Source organism: Genypterus blacodes, unplaced genomic scaffold (genome assembly GCF_046128005.1).
Source record: "Genypterus blacodes isolate CSIRO-AG114 ecotype Tasmania unplaced genomic scaffold, CSIRO-AGI_Gbla_v1 ptg000048l_1, whole genome shotgun sequence".
NCBI lineage: Eukaryota > Metazoa > Chordata > Actinopteri > Ophidiiformes > Ophidiidae > Genypterus > Genypterus blacodes.
The window spans coordinates 2,187,501-2,212,729 of NW_027466861.1; the positions used below are offsets into that span (position 1 = coordinate 2,187,501).

General features: G+C 39.0%; 1 protein-coding gene across 1 annotated transcript; it reads right to left on the reverse strand.

Moving 5' to 3' along the window:
• Nucleotides 1-4,512: 4,512 nt before the first annotated feature.
• Nucleotides 4,513-6,150, reverse strand: snx10a (sorting nexin 10a). The gene is made up of 6 exons (XM_076149996.1): nucleotides 6,118-6,150; nucleotides 5,878-5,964; nucleotides 5,685-5,785; nucleotides 5,399-5,497; nucleotides 5,105-5,305; nucleotides 4,513-5,016 (listed from the first exon to the last, which is right to left on the reverse strand). Exons 1-6 carry the CDS (start codon nucleotides 6,148-6,150, stop codon nucleotides 4,932-4,934), a joined length of 606 nt encoding a protein of 201 aa, XP_076006111.1. The 3' UTR covers nucleotides 4,513-4,931.
• Between the last annotated feature and the right edge of the window lie 19,079 nt (nucleotides 6,151-25,229).

Consider the following 25,229-nt stretch of genomic DNA (forward strand, 5'->3'; position numbering starts at 1 on the left):
GCTTTAATCTACGTCCTGATGTGCACTTTGTCAATTCTATTAGATTACGCTGCGGTATGAATGCACACACACGCACACACACACACACACACACAGAGCGATGATGATAATGGTGAGCACCTCCCTAGGTGAAGCCCATTCAGTCACAGTGGGAGCCATCTTAGACCTAATTATGCTTGGTTTGGCGTTTTAACTGTATTGATCAAAACGCTGAGACAAACGAGAAATGCTTATCAAGCTAGAAAAGAGGAACCCTCAGGAGTTGGTGTGTGCGTGTGTGTGCGTGTGTGTGTGCGTGTGTGTGCGTGTGTGTGCGTGTGTGTGTGTGTGTGTGTGTGTGTGTGTGCTCCACAGGAGTGAGTGAGAGTGATGGTATAGGTCTGAGAGGGGGGTGAGATATCGGTGGTGATAAAAAATTGCAATTCTGAGCTTTTGAGTTATTAATTACAGCCTCCCCTCCTTCACCCCTTTTTACCAGCCATTAGAAATACTGCCACACACACACACACACACATACAAGTGCACACACACACACACATATCCAGAAACATGCAGGCCCACAGACACGTAATATCTCCTCACATGGATGTATATGGATATGCCAAAGTGCACACACACACACATATATAGACACACACTCTCTTTTTAACACTCGCACACAAATTAGCTCGTCGCACCGCCACTAAGTGCACAATACCCTGCTCTGATGAGCAAGCGCCCGTCGACCTTGGAACTCTCTGGAAAGACAATGCAAGGGGAGGCGTGCTGTGAGGAGCGGGGGAGGGGAGGGGGGGAGATAAGGTGGAGGGAGTGAGACAATGGATGGAAGAGAGAGAGAGAGAGAGAGAGAGAGAGAGAGAGAGTGTGTGTGTAGGGCAGGAGGGCAGTGGTCTCTCTCTCTCTCTCTCTCTCTCTGCTCATCTGGAATGCAAATGTGGTTTCTATACGGTTCCTTTGTGCCGCGTCTAACTGCTCCAGAGAGAAGCAATTACGACTGCTCCATTCACTCAGAGCGAGCGGGACACGCACGGGCGGAGACGGGTCATTAATAAAGAGATAGAAAGAGGAGGGGACGGAGGAGGAGAGGTGAGGAGGTGACATTTCTTTACCTGTGGAAGATCCTCAAGTAGGGTATTGATCACACACACACACACCCACACATTCACACAGACACACACACAGATATCAGCTGTCTTTCCTTTCCTGACCCAGCCTCTTCAGCAGAGGTCAAAGAGGTCAAAGAGGTCGAAGCAGCATTACGCAACTCCCCTTGCTCGATCGATAGGAAAGTGTTACATACTTGCAGAGTGTAGGTGAGTACGGGGCGCCGGGTGTGTAGAAATACAAACACAAAGGACGAAACATACAGAGGAAAACATACATTTCACATTCCGTATACATTGGAGCCGCGCCTCTGTCATCTACCTCTCCATCAAACCAACTCCATCTTTACACACATGTATGACATCACCCTCCATTCTTCTCCCGTCTCGGCGCGTGTGACGGTTGGCCGCGGTGCCCGGCAGCGTATCCTGCTGCAGTCACGGTGACCGGGTGTGGCGCTGCGAGGTTTTTATGGCCGTCATTTGGGCCTCTAATATGTCATCTCCATTAGCCGACTTTTAACACTCACAGATAGATGGCCCCGTGACATTTATCTGCACACAGGTCGTATTTTAGCTGTTAAACGGCTGTAAGAGTGCGGCGATGTGCGGAATGCGTGCGAAACGAGCCAAGTGTGTGTGTGAGTGTGTGTGTGTGTGTGTGTGTGTGTGTGTGTGTGTGTGTGTGTGTGTGTGTGTGTGTTTTAGGGGTGAGATAGGGAGGGGGAGGGGAGATGCATGGGCTTTTAATGATCCTCTGTGCAACGGCACTTTAGAGGTAATAATCACAAATACAATGCAAGTCGTCACCTTTGACCCCTATATCGCTCCTGAGAGAGAGAGAGACGGAGACAGAGAGAGAGAGAGAGAGAGAGAGAGAGAGAGAGAGAGAGAGAGAGAGAAAGGGAGAGAGATGGAGGGCCGGCGGCGTAGGCGAGACCCGGGCCACCATGCAACATCAGCGCGATGTTTCGAGTTCAGATTTCAGTCATTTCTTCACCAGGTGATGGCGCTCAAACTCCTGGTGTTATTCACTTGTGAGGCCTCCACTCAGCAGGGGGTGAATATCAAAGGCGCACATTTACGCCAAGAGCACGGGTCGAAGGAAGTAAAGGACCACACACACACACACAAACACCTGAAACACTCCACAGCGTCACATCTGCTTTGATGATTCAAGCATCGTTGTAAAGAGTTCCGATGTGAACGCATGAATCAGACATGGGTGAGAGAGTCAGAGAGAGGAGGAGGAGGAGGGATGGAGAAGAAGAGCAGGGTGCATAGTGCTGAGTTATGCAAGCTAATCACCCGTATGGATTTTGCCATTGTTGGCCTCTGCCGGGTCGGGGGAGGTGACGCTCGTTCCCGTGGCGACTGCAGGTGAAAGTCTAAACCAGCTAATAACTCAACCTCGTAAACTTATGCTAATATTGACTGACGCAGAGGTGTTAGAGAGATTCCCGCCGTAAAGCAGCTGTAAATATGATATACCACCTCTTGTCAGCAGCGAGGGGGAGGAGCCTAAGCTCCCATGTGCGCATTTCCCAAACAAAAAGGGAAATATGCGTTGTGTTTGGTTTTTATCTGTCGGCCTGTAGCGGCACGGTCACCTGTCCTGAGGCGCCGAAAGTTGACTAATGTGACAGAAAATTAACAATTAAAAATATCACACGGGCGCAGAGCGGCGGTGGCGGCGGTGGCGGTGGCGGCGGCGGCAGCGGCGGCCGTTCACAACTCAGTGGCCACTCTAATTGCTTTGAAATACAATTGGGTTTGGGCTTTGTTTGGTGTTTTGGAGGTATGAAGCGCATCAATGCACACTGGAAATTGAGTTATAAATTACCAAGCTGAAATGGACATGTACGGTGAATACTCAATATCCAAATGCTAGATGTGCCCGTACGCACACACACACTTACACACACACACACATATGCATGCACACACACACAAAAACAAGATACTGCCCCTTCCAGATGCATTTCATTTTGTCAGAAAATTGACTGGCTCTGAACCAAGCAGCGTGTGCTCGTATGTGTGGGAGTGTGTGTGTGTCCCGCTGTACGCTTGTCAGGGGAGTTACGTTGATAAGGTCAACCTTAACAGCAAACACAGATAGAAAAGCTTCCACCATAAACCGGCGGGAATCGGGACATGACAGAGAGGAGGAAGAGGAAGAGGGAAAAGAGACGATGTTCATTCACCCACAGCACCTCCCACCAGTTTGTGCCTCTGTGTGTGTGTGAATGTGTGCGCGCGCGTGTTCACAGCTGTCAGTGTTTTCCGACATGCCACAGGGAGAGTGTGTGTGCTGTACGTGTCTGCGTGAATCCAGCTCGGCGGCCACAGTGTGACAGCTTCATTATGGCCCCGAGCACACGGGGAGACAGCACCATCCAGGGGACGGAAGGATGAGGACACGGGGAGGGGTGGGGGGGGAGAGGACACAGGACAGGCAGGTCTGCTGTCCGTCTGGGCCCACATCAGTCTGAGGTTTAGGTGGGGAGAAGGGGAGGGGAGCTGCTGTCTCCTTTACTGAGACTTCACTGCTTTCATCAGCGTTCAATTTACAGGCCTTCTCCAGCACACACACACACTTTCTTGTTTCCCGTGGTTGATTCCCTGGAGTCGCTCTGTGATAGTTAGATTAATTTGCCGCCTTCCTTTCATTAGGCCGCCTCAGCTCAGGGAAGCTGTGACTCAGGGCAGAATGCTAAAGATGCTAAAGTTCAGCTGACGGGCTTCACCGGGTATCGGATCAGATCAGAGGGACCAAAGTGACACACATTCCTGTGTTGGTATGTGATCCCTTTATAATCCTGATTGATGGCCGGTTAGACTGTTGTTGTAGATGTAAACGAAGCTACTGGCTTAGAAAGAGCAACATGTTGACAGCAGCAACACTGGTCTGATATTAGTCAGGCTAGGATCAGTCTGGCCAAGATCAATCAGTGTAAACGTGATGCAGCTGCATCCGGCTTAAAAAAAAAAAAAAAGAAGGTCCGGGCTGATTTGATGCAGAATATTCAGCATGTAAACAGACACGTCAACACAAATTGCTCTGTTACTCACCGAGTTTTCATGACGCTTACCTGCTATTTATAAAAACATAAACAACTTTGATATAGAGGAGTCAAACTGCTTAATACTAAGATACATTCTCCCATAATGCCTTGTTAAACTTTCACATGGCCTCGCTGATCAGCACCACGATAGACTTGGTTCTCAATCAGTTTGATCGGCAGCGTTGTGAACCTCCAGTTTCCTCTCAGTGAGATCCTGTGATGTCTACGCTCCCTCTACTGGGCTGATGCTTCAGTGCAGTGCTGAGGATGTGCCGACGCCGTGAGAGGAGTGAGGAAGGACGAGCGCAGCAGTATTTCCAAAAAAACAATTTATTCTTCCATTGGCAAGCCATAAAAGTATTTTTCTTAAAAAGCTCTGGTGACATTCAAAGCATCCCACACAAACCATACAACAGTTTCATAGTGCAGATAAAAATATAGAAATTCATTTAAGAAATTAGCTTTACAAATATGCTTTTACTATACACTTTTTTAAAACAGGGCAGTATTTTACAAATGACTAAGGTATTGCTTTAAGAAGCATTTGTTCCAACGAGGACAAACGTAAGCAGCACGTACAGACATTTTAATAAATACCTAGCCAACTTTTTAAAAGGATTATAGGGAATAAAGAAGCAAACAGACGTGTAAAACCAAAAACCAAAAAGCTTAAGCAGTTAGATCTGTAGTTTGTGCTTGTCGATGCGTCCGCGTCAAAGCATCTCAACGGGGAGGGCGAGGAGTGGAGGGAGCAGGGCGTTACTCAGGGCGTGAGGCGGCTGGACTCAAAGAACTGCACATGGCTGCTGTGAGTGTCTTCACTGAGCCCCAAACCCGACGACGAAGAGCTGCGGAGAGGAGGGAAACGGAGTCAGAAGGAGAGGAATCGGCCACAGCAGAGACAAAACAAGGCTGAGCTCAGCACGCGGCTCGTACCTTTCACAATCGGAGTCGCAGGAGGCCTTGCCCGGGTCGTCCATGCCCCTGAAGTACGTTCTGCTGCTACGCTGAATCGCCTCTGCCACAGTGTACCTGGTCCCCCCCCGAGCGCACCTCTCCATTTTGCTGATGCTGAGCTCCGACTGGAGGAACAGATGGAGCCGACTGTCCGATAGCAACAAGGGCTTTTGGAGAACGCTGAAGGAAACCAGTAAAAAGGAAGTCAAGAGACCAAAACGTGACTTTACTCGGACCTGAAGCCGGATGACTTTAAGCCACAGATGAGCTCACGTTTCTAAAAACTCCTGCAGGCCCTTCATCCTCGCCATGACCTGCTCAGTGTTCTTTAGACTGAAGAACGGGTTCCACGGGGGCAACTTGGGCAAATCTCTGGTAAAAAAAATGAATTAATTAATATAAGGATAAATAGATAAAATACACAAATGTATACAATGATAAATTTAATAGTCAAATATTTTTGTTTTATCAGATTTACTCTCATTAAATAGTTTTAGGAAGAAAATTAATTCATTCTCTGCAGTCAAACAGTCAATCCTCAATGGATGGACGGACTCACATGATCAGAGCGTTCTGTTCCAGACAGTGACGCAGCCACACAAACTCGCTGTACCGCCGCCTCACACAGGAAGTCTTCTTCCGGAAACACATGCTATTCGTCTGCACAACAAGAACGACAAAGTTTTCTCAAACCTGACAAAGCTTCACCGATTGAAACCAGGTCTCTCTTATATGGGCTCAGTGGCACTCACTTGTAAATGGAGGTCGTAGTCGACGAACGTGTGCCAGGAGTAATCTTTGTGGAGCCTCGGATCACGAACACAGATGCTGACAAATTCCTAAAAAACGAGAATAATGGCTGTGTTATTGGAAACGTCCAGGGTGTGAAGCAGCAAATCAACCTTCCACTTGACCTCAGCCATGTGACGTAACACAACAATATGCACAGGGAGAAGAGTCGTGGTTTTTGAAAGGGAACAAAGGCCACTCACAGTATTAGCGAGACTCTGCAGCATGCTGTCCATAGTGGGCTCAGAAACCTGCAAGGGGACGAAGGGAGAAACCTTAGCAACCAAACAGCAATGATTCCACTGATAAATACTTCACATCTGCTTATCTGCTAATCAGACCAACTGATAAATCAGCCAAAGTCTAGTTTCACTTTCAGAAAGACTCAGCAAGTGGTGAGTGACGTAACAGAAATGGGAGCAAAGGGCCAAGCTGGTGAATGTAGACGACTTAATATACTCAACAGCCTGGAAACAACCAGAGGGTCCGTGGCAGGAAGCACGAGCCAACGAGGTCCTTGCCCCAAAGTTGACAGTTATTGTAAATGTCATATCCAATCAGTCAAACAAATCATCTATTCGTTTCAGAAACACCCTATGAGGCGTCAGCTAGTAAGGCGGTACATATGTTGCCTTCACTGAGCAAACCGCCGGTGACCACACGTCTCTAAAAAAAAGTTGATCATCTACCCTTTGAATCCTCTGGGGTCATTAAGTCCAGGGCAAAGCTAATCAAGGAACCTCAGACAAAAAAAACAAACAAACAGCAAAGAGTGAATTAAACCACTGGCCTCCAAACATCACATGCAACCCCAGATCACTCAGACTTCACCATTGTGTTCACGACCGCTGTAGCAGTCTAATATTGTGATTTACACGTTCTTAAAGTGTTCCAAACATAATCTGGCAATGGAGAATTAAAACCACCAATTTCAAACCAACAAAAGACTTCTGCAAGAGTCTCTGCTGTTCTCATTGATCACAATTGCACTTTCCAACTGTTCCAAGACAAATTTAAGACTCCTCAAGACATTTTGAAGCTGGTTACTGCTCATCTTGTAAAAAGAACCAATATATGGGTAATAAGGAATTTACCAATAAGCGTATAACCTGTAGTTGCTCGCCTACATACAGAAATCAATACATTCCCTAAGTGGAATGCAAACAAAACATGTGGGTCAGATTCTGAGCTGCATCATTTTTTGTTTGCTTCACACCCAACTTCAGTTTTTGAAAGTTGCTATTTAAACAGTGAAGCTTAACACGATTATTATTTCGTCAAAATATACAGGAAGATAATACAAGCATAGATTAATGAGCAATACCATCATCTTCAACAAGTGGCCAACAAACATACATTCAATGGAAAATAGAAGAGCAGAAGATTAATAATATGAGCATCAGGTGCTGCTGCTGAACAGAATCACTATTCTACAGGTTTGACGGTGCCACATGCATTAAACCATGAAGCTCTAAGCTCTGGGCTAATTGTGTTGCTCTGCCTCTGCTCACCATTAAGCAGCCTGCTAAAAGTTAAAGAATAATGCAATGATTAAGATTTGAATGTTGAGATTCATTGTTAAAAGTTTGTGAAGTCGTTTCTACCATTCTGTCCTGTCAGTGATCCACTGTTTGGAGTAAACAGCAGCAGCTCAGCACGTCTCTGTGTGGAGGCTCAACCCGTCCTCACTGTGAGTCTTCTTTGTCTCCCTCTGACTCTCGGCGTCTCCTTCACACGCTTTTTGTCCTGGCCTGGCCACAATGTATTTAAAAAAAAAAAGGAAAGGAAGATAGAAACTACAATTTAAAATAATCCCTTTAAAAAGCCCTCAGTTGTTTTCTTGCACTACACTGAACTTCAGAATTCCCCCTTATCCCTCACTAGAAACATGTGCTGGGCCTGTTCTCACTGCACACCTGTGCCTAATTGAGTGGGTGGGATTAAGCTAAATGGTAACACCTGCTGGGAGGAGGCGAAACATAGCAGCATGGGTGAACTTTGACCTCCATAAATTGTCAAACAGAATATAACAATACAATGAATAATACACCATTGTATAACCTTTTTCTTCTTTTTCTTTCCTTAAATCAACTATATATATATATGCTATATATCTTTATGCATAAATGAATTAAGCCAACAGTCCACATCAATCATTTCATTCTTTTAGAACCCAAAACTACAACACAGGATTCAATTCAATTCAATTTTATATATTCTATATAAAACTAACTGGAGATAAACTGTTCCACAATGGATGCTGCTGATATCTCCACCACTATTATTTTTAATGAACAAACATTTTACGGAACAGAATTTCCCCACATGCACAAGAATCAATCACACACACACACACACACGCACACACACACACACACAGTCAATGGCCACTTCATTAAATACTAATATAAATCCTACCTGTGTGTTGATTCTGCTGTGGCCATAGTTAGTAGTGAGGTAACATAAGACTGCATTGTTTTGAAAGGTGTTCCAACCCACTCCCATACATGAGGGGGGACAGAATATTTGAAGCTGGAAACACCTTCCAATACAATGCAGTCACCACTTCATGATGACCACGACAACTACCACTGAGTTGAATCGACACCTCAATGTCACTCACAACAGAAAAACTAGAATATCATTGTGACCAAATTAACTATTTTTCCCACCTGTACTGCTATTGTAATGATTATTGTCCCTAATCCCTAAAAGTGATGTTCTACATCAAATTGAAATGCATAACAAACACACACATACTTGAATCTGTTTTCACAATTATAAGTGAAAACATAGAAAACATTGCAAACAAAAATCGCTCTTACCTCCTCAAAGGGTTATTCCAAATTTTTGACCAATGTTGGCGTTGAGCTGCACAAAGCGAGTGAGAGCTAACCAATAAAGACACTGCTTTCATCCTGCTGTAGGTTTAAGTACTACAGAAAGAACCCGCAAATCAGATCTGGTCTTAAGGTCTGTGGATTTGCATACAAAGGCCTCTTGATCATGGGTAATGTAAGAAGACGCTGCAGATAAAGTGTATACCAATAGCTGATAATCACTTTCAGATTGATTGTGTAGAGGCCAATAGGAGAAATACTTTCTCTTACTTTAAAGACTACTGAGGATGTAAGAAGAATTTGTGAGAACGCTGAATCAGCAAACTGCTCTTTGATCCGGACTATGGTCAAACATCATGTGTTGTTCAGCACAAGGTCACAGATGAAACTCTCCTACAGGATTTATAATTATATATAGAATAAGTCTTACTTCCCCAAAGAAATAAACAGTTAATTTATTTTCCCTGCCATTTTCTTGACACTGAACCATAATACGATAATAATTTACAACAAAAAAAACGTCATTTTGGTGGCATTTCAGACTTATTTTATTGCAAGCTGTCAGTTTGGAAGAAGCTCTCGTTACTTTGGCTACGCTGGAAATGGCAACTCAGATGGGTTGCCATAGAAACGTCCTCTGCAATAATGCACAGACAACCAAAGTACAAGTAATGCCCGTCATGAGACCATTCTCCATGCGGCTCGGCACCATCTGGTGATGCGTCTCCTGCTGATGCACAAACGCCATCACAAGTGCTCAGAGAGGACAGAAAGCACTGAACTTTATTTATGTTAGTGATAGATAGATGATAGATAAATAGTAAGTATCAAAAGTAAAAGTAGGCATGATGTGCAGCCCATTTTCAGGAGCCCTGTGTGCACATCTACTTGGCACTGATAACCAGCCATGTGGATGTTGCGTCTGAAATTCTAGCTTATTATCTCTTCCCTTGGCCAAGATATGAGCCATCCGAAAATGAATTTTGGTAGATGGTCACACTGACATTTTTGAAACTTTAATGCTAAATTTAAACATTTTCTAAACTTAAACCAACTTCATTCATCAACGTAATTGATGTTGTAGTTTTTTGTTGGTTTTCTGAGAGTTTATTGGGGGATTTTCCTCATCATTTGTGTTTTATAGCTGGTTTTCCTCCCAATTGGAGGTTTTTAGGGCTTTTCTTCTACTTGACTGAGGGTTTCTTGTGGGTTGTCTGTGTTGAGGGTTTTTCCTCATAATTAATTTTCCTAATTTTTTATTTTCCCTTATAATTTACTTACTTTTTGTAAGTAAGGCCTTGTTGCTCACAAATGTCAAATAATGCAATAACCAATGATTGGTTTACTGTGGTTATGTAACCTAGCTATTTAAGACATCTGACATCATAAATGAACATGAGCGCATCATATAAACATACAAAAAGAAGAAAGGTCAACCTGACACATGTGTTGGTATTCTAACAACAAGCGCAATGATTTAACATAACATTCATAAAGACACTGTCCATCTCATATCTGCTTCTGGACTCATTCAACTTCACAAAAGATGCATGTATTGGGATGAATTAATTTAGCAAGTGCATTGTAATTATAAAAATGATTTAGGAAACCAGATTCACTCCAGCAACATCATCATAAAAAAAACACGTCAAATTCTGATCTTTTTTGTTTGTTAATATCTCATCAGGTGACATGTGGATGTTGTGTCTTTCTTTTTTTAATCCCTTTTCCTTGGCCAAGATGAAGTCGTGAAAAACAATCTGAAAATTGGTCCATTTGCTTACACTGTGGTTTTTTGAGAACTTGGCCCAAATTTACAGTAAATGATCCTAGTGCCATCTAGATGCTGTGTTTTAAATTCTAGAGCTCTATCTCTTTAATTGGCCAAGATATGGGGTTTTCACGAAAATAATTTGGTCCATGATTACATTGACAATTTGACAAAAAAATTCAATTTCCCCAAGCTTACGGCAATGGATAACCAGTGACCTAAGGAAGCATGGTTTGTGCTGCTGCAGTCCTGTGCTCTACCAATTGAGCTATCGAGCACAGGTTTCCTATATATAACAGTGTAACCATGGACCAAATTGTTCATTTTTGTGAAAAGCCCATATCTTGGACAAGGAAACAGCTAGAGCGCTGGACAAACAAACACAGCATCTATATGGCAACGGGATCCATTGGTGTAAGTTTGGGGCAAATCAAAAGTTTTGGTCAGATTTCCCAAAAAGACAGTGTAACCATGGACCAAATTGTTAATTTTTTTGTGAGTATGAAGTGCATTTATTCAGAGGGCCATTGTTAATAATTTGTCCTCTGAAGTGCAGTTGAACCAGTAACCTAAGATAGCATGGGTTGTGCTGCTGCAGTGCTCTGCTCTGCTCTACCGACTGAGCTATCAAGCACAGGTTGCCTACATATGACAGTGTAACCATGGACCAAATTGTTGGATTGTGTGAAAAGCCCATTTCTTGGTTAATTTAAGAGCTAGAGCTCTAGAATTTCAAACACCGCATCTATATGGCACTGGGATCCATTGGTGTAGGTTTGGAGCAAATTAAATTTTTGGTCAGATTTCCCAAAACGACAGTGTATACATGGGCCAAATCAGTGGGTTTTGTGAAAAGTCCATATCTTGGCAAATTCAGATTTAGAGCTCTAAAATTTTTAAACACAGCATCTACAGGACACAAGGATTATTTTCTGTAAGTTTGGGGCAAATTTAATTTTTGGTCCAACTTCCCAAAACGACAGTGTATACACGGACCAAATTGTTGTTTTTTTCCAAATGCCCATATCTTGGTAAATTTAAGATTTAGAGCTCTTAAATTTACATAAACAGCATGTACACCCCAAGAGGATCATATTCTGTAAGTTTGGGGCAAATAAATTTTTGGTCTAACTTCCCAAAACTTCCCAAAATGACATGGACCAAATAGTTTGTTTTTTTCAAATGCCCATATCAAGGTGAATTTAAGATTTAGAGCTCTTAAATTTACATAAACAGCATGTTTACCCCAAGAGGACCATATTCTGTAAGTTTGGGGCAAATTCAATTTTTGGTCCAACTTCCCAAAACGACAGTGTATACATGGACCAAATCGTTTGCTTTTTTCAAATGCCCATATCTAGGTGAATTTAAGATTCAGAGCTCTAAAAATTATAAAAACAGCATCTACATGACAAGAGGATCATATTCTGTAAGTTTGGGGCAAATTTAATTTTTGGTCCAACTTCCCAAAACGACAGTGTATACATGGACCAAATCGTTTGTTTTGTTCAAATGCCAATACTTTGGTGAATTAAAGATTTAGAGCTCTTGAATTCATATAAACAACATCTACAATACAAGAGGATCATATTCTGTAAGTTTGGGGCAAATTTAATTTTTGGTGCAACTTCCCAAAACGACAGTGTATACATGGACCAAATCGTTGTTTTTTTTCAAATGCCCATATCTTGGTGAATTTAAGATTCAGAGCTCTTAGATTTACATAAACAGCATGTATACCCCAAGAGTATCATATTCTGTAGGCTTGGGGCAAATTTTATTTTTGGTCCAACTTCCCAAAACGACAGTGTATACATGGACCAAATCGTTTGTTTTTTTCAAATGCCCATATCTAGGTGAATTTAAGATTCAGAGCTCTTGAATTCATATAAACAGCATCTACATGACAAGAGGATCATATTCTGTAAGTTTGCGGGGAATTAAATTTTTGGTCCAACTTCCCAAAACAACAGTGTATACATGGACCGAATCGTTGTTTTTTTTCTAATGCCCATATCTTGGTGAATTTAAGATTCAGAGCTCTTAAATTTACATAAACAGCATGTTTACCCCAAGAGGATCATATTCTGTAAGTTTGGGGTAAATTTAATTTTTGGTCCAACTTCGCAGAATGACAGTGTATACATGGACCAAATCGTTTGTTTTTTTCAAATGCCCATATCTTGGTGAATTTAAGATTAAGAGCTCTTAAATTTATAAAAACAGCAACTACATGACAAGAGGATCATATTCTGTAAGTTTGGGGCAAATTTAATTTTTGGTTGTATTCTCCTAAAATGTCAGCGTACTAACAGAGGACGCAGTAGCTCAATCAGTAGATTTCATAGCTGGGAATTGGAGGATCGCCAGTTCGAGTCTCAGTGTCAACCAAAAAGTTGGACAGGTAGCGTATTTCGATGAAGTTAAGGAATAGAGCTCTTAAATATTAAACACAGCATTGACATGTCATGAGGACCATATTCTGTAAGTTTGGGGCAAATTTAATTTTTGGTGCAACTTCCCAAAACGACAGTGTATACATGGACCAAATCGTTGTTTTTTTTCAAATGCCCATATCTTGGTGAATTTAAGATTCAGAGCTCTTAGATTTACATAAACAGCATGTATACCCCAAGAGGATCATATTCTGTAGGTTTGGGGCAAATTAAATTTTTGGTCCAACTTCCCAAAACGACAGTGTATACATGGACCGAATCATTTGCTTTTTTCAAATGCCCATATCTTGGTGAATTTAAGATTCAGAGCTCTTAAATTTACATAAACAGCATGTTTACCCCAAGAGGACCATATTCTGTTGGTTTGGGGAAAATTCAATTTTTGGTCCAACTTCCCAAAACGACAGTGTAAACATGGACCAAATCGTTTGCTTTTTTCAAATGCCCATATCTAGGTGAATTTAAGATTTAGAGCTCTAAAAATTATAAAAACAGCATCTACATGACAAGAGTATCATATTCTGTAAGTTTGGGGCAAATTTAATTTTTGGTCCAACTTCCCAAAACGACAGTGTATACATGGACCAAATAGTTTGTTTTTTTCAAATGCCAATACATTGGTGAATAACAGATTTAGAGCTCTTGAATTCATATTAACAGCATCAACATGACAAGAGGATCATATTCTGTAAGTTTGGGGCAAATTTAATTTTTGGTCCAACTTCCCAAAACGACAGTGTATACATGGACCAAATCGTTTGTTTTTTTCAAATGCCCATATCTTGGTGAATTTAAGATTTAGAGCTCTTAAATTTATAAAAACAGCATCTACATGACAAGAGGATCATTTTCTGTAAGTTTGGGGCAAATTTAATTTTTGGTTGTATTCTCCTAAAATGTCAGTGTACTAACAGAGGACACAGTAGCTCAATCAGTAGATTTCATAGCTGGGAATTGGAGGATCGCCAGTTCGAGTCTCAGTGTCAACCAAGAAGTTGGACAGGTAGTGTATTTCGATGAAGTAAAGGAATAGAGCTCTTAAATATTAAACACAGCATTGACATGTCATGAGGACCGTATTCTGTAAGTTTGGGGCAAATTTAATTTTTGGTGCAACTTCCCAAAACGACAGTGTATACATGGACCAAATCGTTGTTTTTTTTCAAATGCCCATATCTTGGTGAATTTAAGATTCAGAGCTCTAAGATTTACATAAACAGCATGTATACCCCAAGAGTATCATATTCTGTAGGTTTGGGGCAAATTTAATTTTTGGTCCAACTTCCCAAAACGACAGTGTATACATGGACCAAATTGTTTGTTTTTTTCAAATGCCAATACTTTGGTGAATTAAAGATTTAGAGCTCTTGAATTCATATAAACAACATCTACATGACAAGAGGACCATATTCTGTAAGTTTGGGGCAAATTTAATTTTTGGTGCAACTTCCCAAAACGACAGTGTATACATGGACCAAATCGTTGTTTTTTTTCAAATGCCCATATCTTGGTGAATTTAAGATTCAGAGCTCTTAGATTTACATAAACAGCATGTATACCCCAAGAGGATCATATTCTGTAGGTTTGGGGCAAATTTAATTTTTGGTCAAACTTCCCAAAACGACAGTGTATACACGGACCAAATTGTTGTTTTTTTCCAAATGCCCATATCTTGGTAAATTTAAGATTTAGAGCTCTTAAATTTACATAAACAGCATGTATACCCCAAGAGGATCATATTCTGTAGGTTTGGGGCAAATTTAATTTTTGGTCAAACTTCCCAAAACGACAGTGTATACATGGACCGAATCATTTGCTTTTTTCAAATGCCCATATCTTGGTGAATTTAAGATTCAGAGCTCTTAAATTTACATAAACAGCATGTTTACCCCAAGAGGACCATATTCTGTTGGTTTGGGGAAAATTCAATTTTTGGTCCAACTTCCCAAAACGACAGTGTATACATGGACCAAATCGTTTGCTTTTTTCAAATGCCCATATCTAGGTGAATTTAAGATTTAGAGCTCTAAAAATTATAAAAACAGCATCTACATGACAAGAGGATCATATTCTGTAAGTTTGGGGCAAATTAAAATTTTGGTCCAACTTCCCAAAATGACAGTGTATACATGGACCAAATCGTTTGTTTTTTTCAAATGCCAATACTTTGGTGAATTACAGATTTAGAGCTCTTGAATTCATATTAACAGCATCTACATGACAAGAGGATCATATTCTGTAAGTTTGGGGCAAATTTAATTTTTGGTGCAACTTCCCAAAACGACAGTGTATACATGGACCAAATCGTTGTTTTTTTTCAAATGCCCATATCTTGGTGAATTTAAGATTCAGAGCTCTTAGATTTACATAAACAGCATGTATACCCCAAGAGTATCATATTCTGTAGGCTTGGGGCAAATTTTATTTTTGGTCCAACTTCCCAAAACGACAGTGTATACATGGACCAAATCGTTTGTTTTTTTCAAATGCCCATATCTAGGTGAATTTAAGATTCAGAGCTCTTGAATTCATATAAACAGCATCTACATGACAAGAGGATCATATTCTGTAAGTTTGCGGGGAATTAAATTTTTGGTCCAACTTCCCAAAACAACAGTGTATACATGGACCGAATCGTTGTTTTTTTTCTAATGCCCATATCTTGGTGAATTTAAGATTCAGAGCTCTTAAATTTACATAAACAGCATGTTTACCCCAAGAGGATCATATTCTGTAAGTTTGGGGTAAATTTAATTTTTGGTCCAACTTCGCAGAATGACAGTGTATACATGGACCAAATCGTTTGTTTTTTTCAAATGCCCATATCTTGGTGAATTTAAGATTAAGAGCTCTTAAATTTATAAAAACAGCAACTACATGACAAGAGGATCATATTCTGTAAGTTTGGGGCAAATTTAATTTTTGGTTGTATTCTCCTAAAATGTCAGTGTACTAACAGAGGACGCAGTAGCTCAATCAGTAGATTTCATAGCTGGGAATTGGAGGATCGCCAGTTCGAGTCTCAGTGTCAACCAAAAAGTTGGACAGGTAGCGTATTTCGATGAAGTTAAGGAATAGAGCTCTTAAATATTAAACACAGCATTGACATGTCATGAGGACCATATTCTGTAAGTTTGGGGCAAATTTAATTTTTGGTGCAACTTCCCAAAACGACAGTGTATACATGGACCAAATCGTTGTTTTTTTTCAAATGCCCATATCTTGGTGAATTTAAGATTCAGAGCTCTTAGATTTACATAAACAGCATGTATACCCCAAGAGTATCATATTCTGTAGGTTTGGGGCAAATTAAATTTTTGGTCCAACTTCCCAAAACGACAGTGTATACATGGACCGAATCATTTGCTTTTTTCAAATGCCCATATCTTGGTGAATTTAAGATTCAGAGCTCTTAAATTTACATAAACAGCATGTTTACCCCAAGAGGACCATATTCTGTTGGTTTGGGGAAAATTCAATTTTTGGTCCAACTTCCCAAAACGACAGTGTAAACATGGACCAAATCGTTTGCTTTTTTCAAATGCCCATATCTAGGTGAATTTAAGATTTAGAGCTCTAAAAATTATAAAAACAGCATCTACATGACAAGAGTATCATATTCTGTAAGTTTGGGGCAAATTTAATTTTTGGTCCAACTTCCCAAAACGACAGTGTATACATGGACCAAATAGTTTGTTTTTTTCAAATGCCAATACATTGGTGAATAACAGATTTAGAGCTCTTGAATTCATATTAACAGCATCAACATGACAAGAGGATCATATTCTGTAAGTTTGGGGCAAATTTAATTTTTGGTCCAACTTCCCAAAACGACAGTGTATACATGGACCAAATCGTTTGTTTTTTTCAAATGCCCATATCTTGGTGAATTTAAGATTTAGAGCTCTTAAATTTATAAAAACAGCATCTACATGACAAGAGGATCATTTTCTGTAAGTTTGGGGCAAATTTAATTTTTGGTTGTATTCTCCTAAAATGTCAGTGTACTAACAGAGGACACAGTAGCTCAATCAGTAGATTTCATAGCTGGGAATTGGAGGATCGCCAGTTCGAGTCTCAGTGTCAACCAAGAAGTTGGACAGGTAGTGTATTTCGATGAAGTAAAGGAATAGAGCTCTTAAATATTAAACACAGCATTGACATGTCATGAGGACCGTATTCTGTAAGTTTGGGGCAAATTTAATTTTTGGTGCAACTTCCCAAAACGACAGTGTATACATGGACCAAATCGTTGTTTTTTTTCAAATGCCCATATCTTGGTGAATTTAAGATTCAGAGCTCTAAGATTTACATAAACAGCATGTATACCCCAAGAGTATCATATTCTGTAGGTTTGGGGCAAATTTAATTTTTGGTCCAACTTCCCAAAACGACAGTGTATACATGGACCAAATTGTTTGTTTTTTTCAAATGCCAATACTTTGGTGAATTACAGATTTAGAGCTCTTGAATTCATATTAACAGCATCTACATGACAAGAGGATCATATTCTGTAAGTTTGGGGCAAATTTAATTTTTGGTGCAACTTCCCAAAACGACAGTGTATACATGGACCAAATCGTTGTTTTTTTTCAAATGCCCATATCTTGGTGAATTTAAGATTCAGAGCTCTTAAATTTACATAAACAGCATGTTTACCCCAAAGGGACCATATTCTGTTGGTTTGGGGAAAATTCAATTTTTGGTCCAACTTCCCAAAACGACAGTGTATACATGGACCAAATCGTTTGCTTTTTTCAAATGCCCATATCTAGGTGAATTTAAGATTTAGAGCTCTAAAAATTATAAAAACAGCATCTACATGACAAGAGGATCATATTCTGTAAGTTTGGGGCAAATAAAAATTTTGGTCCAACTTCCCAAAATGACAGTGTATACATGGACCAAATCGTTTGTTTTTTTCAAATGCCAATACTTTGGTGAATTACAGATACAGAGCTCTTGAATTCATATTAACAGCATCTTACATGACAAGAGGATCATATTCTGTAAGTTTGGGGCAAATTTAATTTTTGGTGCAACTTCCCAAAACGACAGTGTATACATGGACCAAATCGTTGTTTTATTTGAAATGCCCATATCTTGGTGAATTTAAGATTCAGAGCTCTTAAATTTACATAAACAGCATGTTTACCCCAAGAGGACCATATTCTGTTGGTTTGGGGAAAATTCAATTTTTGGTCCAACTTCCCAAAACGACAGTGTATACATGGACCAAATCGTTTGCTTTTTTCAAATGCCCATATCTAGGTGAATTTAAGATTTAGAGCTCTAAAAATTATAAAAACAGCATCTACATGACAAGAGGATCATATTCTGTAAGTTTGGGGCAAATTAAAATTTTGGTCCAACTTCCCAAAATGACAGTGTATACATGGACCAAATCGTTTGTTTTTTTCAAATGCCAATACTTTGGTGAATTACAGATTTAGAGCTCTTGAATTCATATTAACAGCATCTACATGACAAGAGGATCATATTCTGTAAGTTTGGGGCAAATTTAATTTTTGGTGCAACTTCCCAAAACGACAGTGTATACATGGACCAAATCGTTGTTTTTTTTCAAATGCCCATATCTTGGTGAATTTAAGATTCAGAGCTCTTAAATTTACATAAACAGCATGTTTACCCCAAGAGGACCATATTCTGTAAGTTTGGGGCAAATTCAATTTTTGGTCCAACTTCCCAAAACGACAGTGTATACATGGACCAAATCGTTTGCTTTTTTCAAATGCCCATATCTAGGTGAATTTAAGATTCAGAGCTCTAAAAATGATAAAAACAGCATCTACATGACAAGAGGATCATATTCTGTAAGTTTGGGGCAAATTTAATTTTTGGTCCAACTTCCCAAAACGACAGTGTATACATGGACCAAATCGTTTGTTTTTTTCAAATGCCAATACTTTGGTGAATTAAAGATTTAGAGCTCTTGAATTCATATAAACAACATCTACATGACAAGAGGATCATATTCTGTAAGTTTGGGGCAAATTTAATTTTTTGGTGCAACTTCCCAAAATGACAGTGTATACATGGACCAAATCGTGTTTTTTTTTCAAATGCCCATATCTTGGTGAATTAAAGATTCAGAGCTCTTAAATTTACATAAACAGCATGTTTACCCCAAGAGGACCATATTCTGTTGGTTTGGGGAAAATTCAATTTTTGGTCCAACTTCCCAAAACGACAGTGTATACATGGACCAAATCGTTTGCTTTTTTAAATGCCCATATCTAGGTGAATTTAAGATTCAGAGCTCTAAAAATGATAAAAACAGCATCTACATGACAAGAGGATCATATTCTGTAAGTTTGGGGCAAATTTAATTTTTGGTCCAACTTCCCAAAACGACAGTGTATACATGGACCAAATCGTTTGTTTTTTTCAAATGCCCATATCTTGGTGAATTTAAGATTTAGAGCTCTTAAATTTATAAAAACAGCATCTACATGACAAGAGGATCATATTCTGTAAGTTTGGGGCAAATTTAATTTTTGGTTGTATTCTCCTCAAATGTCAGTGTACTAACAGAGGACACAGTAGCTCAATCAGTAGATTTCATAGCTGGGAATTGGAGGATCGCCGGTTCGAGTCTCAGTGTCAACCAAGAAGTTGGACAGGTAGTGTATTTCGATGAAGTAAAGGAATAGAGCTCTTAAATATTAAACACAGCATTGACATGTCATGAGGACCATATTCTGTAAGTTTGGGGCAAATTTAATTTTTGGTGCAACTTCCCAAAACGAAAATGTATACATGGACCAAATCGTTGTTTTTTTTCAAATGCCCATATCTTGGTGAATTTAAGATTCAGAGCTCTTAGATTAACATAAACAGCATGTATACCCCAAGAGTATCATATTCTGTAGGTTTGGGGCAAATTTAATTTTTGGTCCAACTTCCCAAAACGAGAGTGTATACATGGACCAAATCGTTGTTTTTTTCCAAATGCCCATATCTTGGTGAATTTAAGATTCAGAGCTCTTACATTTACATAATCAGCATGTTTACCCCAAGAGGTTCATATTCTGTTGGTTTGGGGAAAATTTAATTTTTGGTCCAACTTCCCAGAACGACAGTGTATACATGGACCAAATCGTTGTTTTTTTTCAAATGCCCATATCTTGGTGAATTTAAGATTCAGAGCTCTTAAATTTACATAAACAGCATGTTTACCCCAAGAGGACCATATTCTGTAAGTTTGGGGCAAATTCAATTTTTGGTCCAACTTCCCAAAACGACAGTGTATACATGGACCAAATCGTTTGCTTTTTTCAAATGCCCATATCTAGGTGAATTTAAGATTCAGAGCTCTTAAAATGATAAAAACAGCATCTACATGACAAGAGGATCATATTCTGTAAGTTTGGGGCAAATTTAATTTTTGGTCCAACTTCCCAAAACGACAGTGTATACATGGACCAAATCGTTTGTTTATTTCAAATGCCCATATCTAGGTGAATTTAAGATTTAGAGCTCTTGAATTCATATAAACAGCATCTACATGACAAGAGGATCATATTCTGTAAGTTTGCGGGGAATTACATTTTTGGTCCAACTTCCCAAAACGACAGTGTATACATGGACCGAATCGTTGTTTTTTTTCTAATGCCCATATCTTGGTGAATTTAAGATTCAGAGCTCTTAAATTTACATAAACAGCATGTTTACCCCAAGAGGATCATATTCTGTTGGTTTGGGGCAAATTTAATTTTTGGTCCAACTTCGCAGAATGACAGTGTATACATGGACCAAATCGTTTGTTTTTTTCAAATGCCCATATCTTGGTGAATTTAAGATTTAGAGCTCTTAAATTTATAAAAACAGCAACTACATGACAAGAGGATCATATTCTGTAAGTTTGGGGCAAATTTAATTTTTGGTTGTATTCTCCTAAAATGTCAGTGTACTAACAGAGGACGCAGTAGCTCAATCAGTAGATTTCATAGCTGGGAATTGGAGGATCGCCGGTTCGAGTCTCAGTGTCAACCAAGAAGTTGGACAGGTAGCGTATTTCGATGAAGTAAAGGAATAGAGCTCTTAAATATTAAACACAGCATTGACATGTCATGAGGACCATATTCTGTAAGTTTGGGGCAAATTTAATTTTTGGTGCAACTTCCCAAAACGAAAATGTATACATGGACCAAATCGTTGTTTTTTTTCAAATGCCCATATCTTGGTGAATTTAAGATTCAGAGCTCTTAGATTAACATAAACAGCATGTATACCCCAAGAGTATCATATTCTGTAGGTTTGGGGCAAATTTAATTTTTGGTCCAACTTCCCAAAACGAGAGTGTATACATGGACCAAATCGTTGTTTTTTTCCAAATGCCCATATCTTGGTGAATTTAAGATTCAGAGCTCTTACATTTACATAATCAGCATGTTTACCCCAAGAGGTTCATATTCTGTTGGTTTGGGGAAAATTTAATTTTTGGTCCAACTTCCCAGAACGACAGTGTATACATGGACCAAATCGTTGTTTTTTTTCAAATGCCCATATCTTGGTGAATTTAAGATTCAGAGCTCTTAAATTTACATAAACAGCATGTTTACCCCAAGAGGACCATATTCTGTAAGTTTGGGGCAAATTCAATTTTTGGTCCAACTTCCCAAAACGACAGTGTATACATGGACCAAATCGTTTGCTTTTTTCAAATGACCATATCTAGGTGAATTTAAGATTCAGAGCTCTAAAAATGATAAAAACAGCATCTACATGACAAGAGGATCATATTCTGTAAGTTTGGGGCAAATTTAATTTTTGGTGCAACTTCCCAAAACGACAGTGTATACATGGACCAAATCGTTTGTTTATTTCAAATGCCCATATCTAGGTGAATTTAAGATTTAGAGCTCTTGAATTCATATAAACAGCATCTACATGACAAGAGGATCATATTCTGTAAGTTTGCGGGGAATTACATTTTTGGTCCAACTTCCCAAAACGACAGTGTATACATGGACCGAATCGTTGTTTTTTTTCTAATGCCCATATCTTGGTGAATTTAAGATTCAGAGCTCTTAAATTTACATAAACAGCATGTTTACCCCAAGAGGATCATATTCTGTTGGTTTGGGGCAAATTTAATTTTTGGTCCAACTTCGCAGAATGACAGTGTATACATGGACCAAATCGTTTGTTTTTTTCAAATGCCCATATCTTGGTGAATTTAAGATTTAGAGCTCTTAAATTTATAAAAACAGCAACTACATGACAAGAGGATCATATTCTGTAAGTTTGGGGCAAATTTAATTTTTGGTTGTATTCTCCTAAAATGTCAGTGTACTAACAGAGGACGCAGTAGCTCAATCAGTAGATTTCATAGCTGGGAATTGGAGGATCGCCGGTTCGAGTCTCAGTGTCAACCAAGAAGTTGGACAGGTAGCGTATTTCGATGAAGTTAAGGAATAGAGCTCTTAAATATTAAACACAGCATTGACATGTCATGAGGACCATATTCTGTAAGTTTGGGGCAAATTTAATTTTTGGTGCAACTTCCCAAAACGACAGTGTATACATGGACCAAATCGTTGTTTTTTTTCAAATGCCCATATCTTGGTGAATTTAAGATTCAGAGCTCTTTGATTTACATAAACAGCATGTATACCCCAAGAGTATCATATTCTGTAAGTTTGGGGCAAATTACATTTTTGGTCCAACTTCCCAGAACGACAGTGTATACATGGACCAAATCGTTTGTTTTTTTTCAAATGCCCATACTTTGGTGAATTACAGATTTAGAGCTCTTGAATTCATATAAACAGCATCTACATGACAAGAGGATCATATTCTGTAAGTTTGGGGCAAATTAAATTTTAGGTCCAACTTCCCAAAACGACAGTGTATACATGGACCAAATCGTTTGTTTTTTTCAAATGCCAATACTTTGGTGAATTACAGATTTAGAGCTCTTGAATTCATATAAACAGCATCTACGTGACAAGAGGATCATATTCTGTAAGTTTGGGGCAAATTAAATTTTTGGTCCAACTTCCCAAAACGACAGTGTATACATGGACCAAATCGTTTGCTTTTTTCAAATGCCCATATCTAGGTGAATTTAAGATTTAGAGCTCTAAAAATTATAAAAACAGCATCTACATGACAAGAGGATCATATTCTGTAAGTTTGGGGCAAATTTAATTTTTGGTCCAACTTCCCAAAACGACAGTGTATACATGGACCAAATCGTTTGTTTTTTTCAAATGCCCATATCTTGGTGAATTTAAGATTCAGAGCTCTTAGATTTACATAAACAGCATGTATACCCCAAGAGGATCATATTCTGTAGGTTTGGGGCAAATTTAATTTTTGGTCCAACTTCCCAAAACGACAGTGTATACATGGACCGAATCATTTGCTTTTTTCAAATGCCCATATCTTGGTGAATTTAAGATTCAGAGCTCTTAAATTTACATAAACAGCATGTTTACCCCAAGAGGACCATATTCTGTTGGTTTGGGGAAAATTCAAGTTTTGGTCCAACTTCCCAAAACGACAGTGTATACATGGACCAAATCGTTTGCTTTTTTCAAATGCCCATATCTAGGTGAATTTAAGATTTAGAGCTCTAAAAATTATAAAAACAGCATCTACATGACAAGAGGATCATATTCTGTAAGTTTGGGGCAAATTAAAATTTTGGTCCAACTTCCCAAAATGACAGTGTATACATGGACCAAATCGTTTGTTTTTTTCAAATGCCAATACTTTGGTGAATTACAGATTTAGAGCTCTTGAATTCATATTAACAGCATCTACATGACAAGAGGATCATATTCTGTAAGTTTGGGGCAAATTTAATTTTTGGTGCAACTTCCCAAAACGACAGTGTATACATGGACCAAATCGTTTGCTTTTTTCAAATGCCCATATCTAGGTGAATTTAAGATTTAGAGCTCTAAAAATTATAAAAACAGCAACTACATGACAAGAGGATCATATTCTGTAAGTTTGGGGCAAATTAAAATTTTGGTCCAACTTCCCAAAATGACAGTGTATACATGGACAAAATCGTTTGTTTTTTTCAAATGCCAATACTTTGGTGAATTACAGATTTAGAGCTCTTGAATTCATATTAACAGCATCTATATGACAAGAGGATCATATTCTGTAAGTTTGGGGCAAATTTAATTTTTGGTGCAACTTCCCAAAACGACATTGTATACATGGACCAAATCGTTTGTTTATTTCAAATGCCCATATCTAGGTGAATTTAAGATTCAGAGCTCTTGAATTCATATAAACAGCATCTACATGACAAGAGGATCATATTCTGTAAGTTTGCGGGGAATTCAATTTTTGGTCCAACTTCCCAAAACGACAGTGTATACATGGACCAAATCGTTGTTTTTTTTCAAATGCCCATATCTTGGTAAATTTACGATTCAGAGCTCTTAGATTAACATAAACAGCATGTATACCCCAAGAGTATCATATTCTGTAGGTTTGGGGCAAATTTAATTTTTGGTCCAACTTCCCAAAACGAGAGTGTATACATGGACCAAATCGTTGTTTTTTTCCAAATGCCCATATCTTGGTGAATTTAAGATTCAGAGCTCTTACATTTACATAGACAGCAAGTTTACCCCAAGAGGTTCATATTCTGTTGGTTTGGGGAAAATTTAATTTTTGGTCCAACTTCCCAGAACGACAGTGTATACATGGACCAAATCGTTTGTTTTTTTCAAATGCCAATACTTTGGTGAATTAAAGATTTAGAGCTCTTGAATTCATATAAAGAACATCTACATGACAAGAGGATCATATTCTGTAAGTTTGGGGCAAATTTAATTTTTGGTGCAACTTCCCAAAACGACAGTGTATACATGGACCAAATCGTTGTTTTTTTTCAAATGCCCATATCTTGGTGAATTTAAGATTCAGAGCTCTTAAATTTACATAAACAGCATGTTTACCCCAAGAGGACCATATTCTGTAAGTTTGGGGCATATTCAATTTTTGGTCCAACTTCCCAAAACGACAGTGTATACATGGACCAAATCGTTTGCTTTTTTCAAATGCCCATATCTAGGTGAATTTAAGATTCAGAGCTCTAAAAATGATAAAAACAGCATCTACATGACAAGAGGATCATATTCTGTAAGTTTGGGGCAAATTAAATTTTTGGTCCAACTTCCCAAAACGACAGTGTATACATGGACCAAATCGTTTGCTTTTTTCAAATGCCCATATCTAGGTGAATTTAAGATTTA

Excerpts from the sequence above, each read along its gene's own strand:
- snx10a (XM_076149996.1), bottom strand. The coding sequence starts at position 6,150 with ATGGACAGCATGCTGCAGAGTCTCGCTAATACT. Across the intron at positions 5,965-6,117 it reads TGCAGAGTCTCGCTAATACT|GAATTTGTCAGCATCTGTGT; the intron begins GTGAGTGGCCTT and ends CTCGTTTTTTAG. Across the intron at positions 5,306-5,398 it reads CTGCAGGAGTTTTTAGAAAC|CGTTCTCCAAAAGCCCTTGT; the intron begins GTGAGCTCATCT and ends GGTTTCCTTCAG.